Genomic DNA, 6,698 nt, shown 5'->3' on the forward strand with positions numbered 1-6,698 from the left:
GGCTTTTGCTTTTGAAAATTCCATATATTGAGCTGAATACTTTTGTCTGAATTTAAACTATGAATTATAAACAAAGTATTCAGGTCCTTAACAGTCTGTCTAGTGTTCAATTGCCTCCTACTGTGGTTACACTTACACACACACACCCCCCAACAATCCTCAATTATGCCACTTCCATGCGGGTAAAACTTCAACGGCTCCCTAAAGTCTTTCCAAACAAATTTCCAATATGACTCAAGAACCACAATATAGCCCCACTCCAGCTCTTAAGCTTCATTTCTTATTTGTATCACATTTCACAAATACCCCATCCTTCTAACCAATCTGGGAATTTTTTTTTTTTTTAACCAAGGACAGCCTGTATTTTGCCATTACCTACCTTCTTCTATTTTTGAGATCCCCTCTAAATTTACTGACAAAATAGAACAGATGAATTTCATGGCCCCACCATTCCCCACTCAACTGTAAAGCTTTCCCTCCTCTGACTCTCCAGGTTTTAAACTGGAAATCACATATAAAAAGAATTATATGAAGAATTATATCACAATTAATATCCATATAATGCTCTACCTTTTACAAAGTGCTTTCTTATCTCCCATACCAACCAACATCCTCCTTAACGACAGTGGCTCTATTAGTTATAAAAATCCCTACAGCATCCCTATTTTCTGAAGCAGAATATTGTCACTGAATTAAATATTTCAGTCTCTGTCTCTTCATATTTAAAAAACCCTTCAGTTATACTCCCACCTTAAAAAAGAACCAAAAAAGAAGAGGAGGAAGGGTTCAGTTTAAAGATACAATTATTTCATAAGGAATGTATTTTATGCTATAATGAAAAAATAAACTTTTCCCCTAAATTAAACACCCATACATAATCTCTGAAGCTCCTTAATGTAATTGAAAAAATGTGGTACTGAACTGGCAATCTTTAAATTCTGTCCAACTAAAGCTCTATTTATAGTTGTAAAATGTACTTCACCATATTATGCATCTATGGATATCTGACAGTACAGGTTCATAAAAGGCTGAAACAGACAACTCTAGTATCAAAAATCCAGATTCTCACAATGCCAGACATACTAGTTTTTGGCTTTTCCATCTTCACAGGCCTCTTTCCTATCTTCTGGTCTGTGACAATAGAGAATGAAGGTATTTGTACTGTAAGAACTTCAATCTGTCTACATTTTACCAAAAGTGGAAACTGTTTTTAATATACAGTTTCATCTTGTTAGAACTGTAGAAAGATCTTAAGTTGGAGCACAGTAAGACACCAATATATATTTGTTAAATAAAGTCTTAAGACTCCCAAGTGTGGAAGTAAAATTATGTGTTTTGGGTTGACCTGAACGCTTCCTCTTATTTGTTGAACTAATCTATATTTGACTCCAATGTCAAATTAATCTTGTCATCTGGAGTATTAAAATGAACAATGTAATTATACACTGAATTTTTCTTTTCCTGGCTGTACCGCAAGGTATGCAGGATCTTAAGTTCCCTGACCAGAGATGGAACCCATGTTCCCTGCAGTGGAAGCCCAGAGTCTTAGCCACTGAACCATGAGAAAAGTCCTATATACACTTAATTTTTAAACAAATCATTCTGATCTCTATCTTGACTGGTATACTTAGAAGATTACTTTCCAAAATAAAGTCAAGAAAAGGAGAGACTGGTCAGTGGCAGTAAGACCACTCATTTGCCTAATCCTTCCTAAATGTTAAAGAAGAGTACAGTAAATGAGCCTATAAGCCACAGCTATAAAAATGCTTTCTGCTAAGATGTATGCTTTTAGCAAAGGTGGGCTTGCTCTGTTGCCACATGACACAAGTCTACTCAGCCACCTGGAACACTTCCTGTCAACATGTATGAAGTATCATGTGTGGCCATCACTAACTCAACAGTCAGTTTCCAGACTGACAAACACTGAAAAGAAACCAACCAAAAGTCGCCTTTTTAAAATCCTGCTTTTTAAGAAGCCTAAATTAAAGGAAAGAGAACCAAAAAAATCAGGAGGACTGGCACAGAAAGGCAAATAACTTTTTTAAACCAAAATGATTCTGATGAACCATAAGGAATCTGCTTGCATTTAAAGGTGCTGAGAGAAACGAACCCCCATTTAAACAAGCGGGAAATTGAGCTCCATTCTCTCAGTTAACTGGAGTCTGTCACCTTTCTAAAGTGAAGAGGGAATAGAATAACAACAACCCCAAATTTAACTCATGAAAATTTATGACTTGGCAAACACCTGAGGTTTTTTTTTTTTTTTTTTGGCTATTTAACGAAACAACTAGGCAATCGTGCAAAGAAATCAAGTTTTGCTATGGTATATTGTCAGTACTTTTCTGTTCTCTCCTCTGAAAAAGTCAAGTATTTCCAACATCCTAATCAATTCATGGGCTCTCAAGGTGTCTCAGAGGTAAAAAAAGAAAACAAAAAAAAGATCCGTCCGCCAATACAGGAGACATGGGTTTGTTCCCTGGGTCAGGAAGATCCCTTGGAAAAGGAAATAGCAACCCACCCCAGTATTCTTGCCTGGGAAATCCAATGGACAGAATAACCTGGCATGGATACAGTCCCTGGGGTCGCAAAGGAGTGGGGAACTAAACAAGAATCAACTGTCACCTAGGCAGTAAGTTCTGAGACTTTGTAACAGAGCACAGCTTCAAAGAATACACAGCCTACCCAACATACAGCCAAGAAATAAACTATTTAAAAGAAGAAAATATGAATAAAATTAATAACCCATGTATATATTCCATAACTATATAAGCCACCCTGCTTCATACCAGTCAAATGAAGCCAGGTGATCTCAACCCATAGCTTTAACTATGCTACTGCATTTATTCAGAGCCACAAGCTACAATTTATTCTTTTCCAGAAACTCTAGGGCTATTTGTAAATGGCACTTTATTTAGTCCTCTAAAGGGATACTATGTTCATTCTTTTACATATGCTGACCACAGTACTGAAAAATAATGGAAAATCTGTCAAAGACCTCTCAAATGTCAAATCATGCTCATTTATCATGCAGTCAACAGGTGGAAAAAAAAATTAAATTTACACATTACAACAAGCATATAAGACAACTAAGAATGTCAGTTACAGATTTAAAAAAAAAAAAAAAAACTAGTTAACTGATTTTATGTGAAGCATGTACAAACCCTAAGTGGCAAAGGAAGAGTAAAACTATGCTTTCCAAACTTGTTTAACTATTTAACATCTCAATTCTAGGCTCAAGTATTAACTTTTAAAGTCACCTGTTCTCAACAGACACAGGATTTGGAAAGGCATATTAAGCAGAATAAGATGTGTACCACTCATTAACCAAAAGATTATTTTTATTTTTCTATCAAGTCTTAAGTGCTACATTCTAACACCTTACTAATTTCCAAACACTGCTGGAATTAAACATACCATTAAGAAGCAAAAGTCATCCCAACAACGTGTGTGTCTAACATTTATCTGCCTAGTTCCTGGGTAATCATAACACACGTGTGCTTCAAAATATGAGAGCACAATGAATCAAGGAACCCTAAAATATTACATACGTTTAGGGAGTTCTTCCAGGCACTGGGCGAAGTTCCAATAGTCTATTACAAGCACTTATTCAGTAAGAGAGGTAAGAATAAATCAGTCCTAAATAAGGTACAACTGGCCCATGATTAATCAGAAAGATATGAAAATTACTTTTTTTTTTTTTTTAAAGTCAATGCTCCTCAAGGAGTTCCCTCGTGGCCTAGTGGTGAGGATTCCCGGCTTTCACTACCCAGGCCCAGGTTCGATGCCTAGTAGAGCAGCTGGGATCCTGCAACCAGCGTGGAGAGGCCAAAAAAAAAAAAAACAGGGAAAAAAAAAAACAAAAAACAGTCGATTTTCCAAATATTCACTTCCAACTAGGCCCCAAACCTTTCTGAAAACATAACAAATTCTCTACTCCTGTAAACGAGTGTCCGCTCAAGTGTCCAGGAATGAACTGCTCTCCGCCCAAATAACTGCCCCTGCACTTCACTCTTCAGTACCAGGGTCGGTCGGTACCCATTAACACAGTCACAATCTCGTCTCACGCTCCACAACTACCCTGTTGTCAGAGTAAAGACTCGGGAGTGATGGGGTGTGTGTGTGTGTGTGTTTTAAGATTAACACGTGGGGGGGGGGGGTGTCACAATAGAGATCGCTGTTAAGGAAAAATCTTTCACGTGGGGGCTGAGCGGGTGAGGGATCAGGGAAGTTAATGCATAAACAGAGAGGATCCAATACTCTCAGGATCCCTCAAACTCAACGCCCAACTTGAGGGGAACGTGGTAAGTCAACTCACCCCCACAACCTGGTCCCCCTTCCTTCACCCTCCTGAACCCAATTCCTAGGCAAGTGCCTTCTCCCGGGGCCCCGGGTTCTCGACTCCAGCCCCCGGACTGAAGCGCAGGGAAAGGGGAGGCATTTAGGCCTCGCCTCCCAGCGGCCTTCCTCCCCCGACCGGGGCGGGAGGGGACCCAGGAAGCCGCGCCCGGTTTTCGGTGCGGGGGGGAGGCGGGGGGGCGGGGGGTGTGTGGAGAGCCTAGGCCGCGCCTCCCACCCCGGCGGTCCTAGGCCTCGGCCCGCCCGAGGCGGGGCCCGGGGTCGCGGCGGCGGGCTGGGCGCCGGCTCACCTACCTGGGTTGCCAGTCATTCCAGCTCCGCGGGTATTTGGTGCCGCCGCCGCCGCTGCTCAGCCGAGACCCCGGGGCTCTGCGGCTCATTACCTTCCCCGACACGACATGGCCAAGCGCCGCCGCCCGAAGAAGCGCGAGTCGCCGCCCAAACCGGCCGCCGCCGACACTCCGCTCCGGCCCGGGGCTGAGGAGGAAGCCGAGCAGCAGCAGGAGGAGGAGGCGGCGGAGGGCGGGGGAGGCGGACGGCCGTTCCGGGTTCCGCCTGAGCCCGCAGCGCAGAACGAGGAGGCGGGAGTGCCGCGGCGCGAGGGAGGCGGAGGAAGGGGAGGCGACTTCTCTTCCAGGGCCGTCCGCGGCCCGCGACGCCCGGGCCCAGGAGGAGGAGGACAGTGAGGAGGAGGCGGTGGCGACGGCGCCCCACGCTCACACAGCCACGGCTTCCCCGCCTCCCGGCTCCGCCCGCCGCGCCGCCGCTGCCGCACGGCATCCTGGGAAAGAGGGGCGGGGCCGGCGCCCGCCGGTCCAGGGCAGGGGCGGGGCCAGATCAGAAGGGCGGGGCCTGGGGCGGGGCCTGGGGCGGGGCCGGCGCCGCGAGCCGACTGTCCTCCGGCTGCCTGCGCTAGTCGCTGCTCTCCGCGGACCGCGCCGAAGTCCAGCCCCGCCGCGGGGGATCACGGGAGAGGGGATCTCCGCCACCACCCCCACACGCACACCCTTCCACTTACGCCCGGGGAAGCACCTGACCCCCTGAGGGCCGGGCAGTCAGGTGTAAACCGGCAACCAGTCTAGAGCCTGCGGTGCCCTTGAGGGGGTGGGGGGAGCGAGGGGGCGCGCGTGCATACATACACACACGTGCCTTGAGGGTCACGTGTGTCCACGTTCCTCACCTTCTAAGGTAAAAAGTGGAAATTTTTAAAAAGCGGATTGACCTCCATCTACCCTCCCTCTACCTGAAAGGTGCCCATAGAGTTCAGACACCTTGACCGTTTCTTCTCATTGCAAAAAAAAAAAAAAAAAGTAGAAAAAGCTAATTACTGACAAGCACCAACCCCGATCCCCTGAAACGTGAAATATGCTCTATCTTCTCACGGTAACACTTGCCCACTTTCCCCAACAAAAAGAGACTGGAGAGTGGGGGTGGGGGGGGCGGGGACAGCCTAAGCACTCTCTCCCCCATCGCGACAGTCCTCCGAAAGTCTTCAGTAAATCATTTGATACGTAATGCGAATGCCATGTACAATAAAATTTCAGCAAAGTGCACATCAGACAGGTAACAGGAGTTAAATTTGGGGAGGTTATTCAAATAGATCTTACCCCTGTCTGCACAGAGGGTCTTAACCTATTTTATGTTGCAAGAGAAAAGTGTATATATTGCTTGTGTGAATAAAAATGGTTACCAAACATACTTGAGATTATGAGATATTACTCATCCTCTTTCAACCTTCCACTCCTTCTTTATGCCCACCAACCTCTCAAAAAGTTATGATCCTGCCAGTTTTAGAGGATGGAAAGTTAGATTTTCAAATGCACTTTCTCACCCCCGCCCCCTCCCCACTTCACCCATCCAGGAAAAAAGAAACTCCTCTGAACTGGGGCTGTTTGACTCAACCCAGAAATTCCCACTAGGTCAGACCTAAGTATGGTCACCCACATGCGTGAAAAAAAAATTTTTTTTAATAAAAAACCTGTGTGAAAAGGAATACATCTGGAAATTTGCCCTGGGTTCCCCCATACTTGCTTGAGGAAGGATCCCACTGTTGTAAAAGGGGCCCTACTCAATCCCTGTCCTCAAGGAAATCTGGAAGTAAGTTGTCAGAGAGATAATCTATTCAATATTATTAGAAATAGCTAAAATTGCTGTGTTTGCTCAACCTTTCCTCTCTCTACCATCCTGCAACCCTGTCTCACAATCTGACTAAAAAAGCCCCCTCACCCAAAGCCTTTTCTTAATTCTAAATTTTGAGGATTCCTTGTACCTGTTTTCCTCAGATTGTTTTCTTTTTGTGCTTCAAGTGAGTTCCCGCTCTCCTCTCTGGGACTCTCAGACCC

General features: G+C 45.0%; 1 protein-coding gene across 3 annotated transcripts in view; it reads right to left on the reverse strand.

The window, feature by feature from the left end:
* The window catches only part of SMG1 (SMG1 nonsense mediated mRNA decay associated PI3K related kinase), a 97,081-nt gene extending 92,063 nt beyond the window's left edge, over nucleotides 1–5,018 (reverse strand). For all 3 annotated transcript variants that reach the window (XM_061152923.1, XM_061152921.1, XM_061152922.1), the window contains exon 1: nucleotides 4,651–5,018. In XM_061152923.1, coding sequence (XP_061008906.1) covers nucleotides 4,651–4,736 — 86 coding nt within the window. In that variant the 5' untranslated portion in view covers nucleotides 4,737–5,018. The remainder of the gene's footprint in view (nucleotides 1–4,650) is intronic.
* Nucleotides 5,019–6,698: the final 1,680 nt, after the last annotated feature.

The sequence above is a fragment of the Dama dama genome, chromosome 10 (assembly GCF_033118175.1).
Source record: "Dama dama isolate Ldn47 chromosome 10, ASM3311817v1, whole genome shotgun sequence".
In the NCBI taxonomy this organism is placed as follows: Eukaryota; Metazoa; Chordata; class Mammalia; order Artiodactyla; family Cervidae; genus Dama; species Dama dama.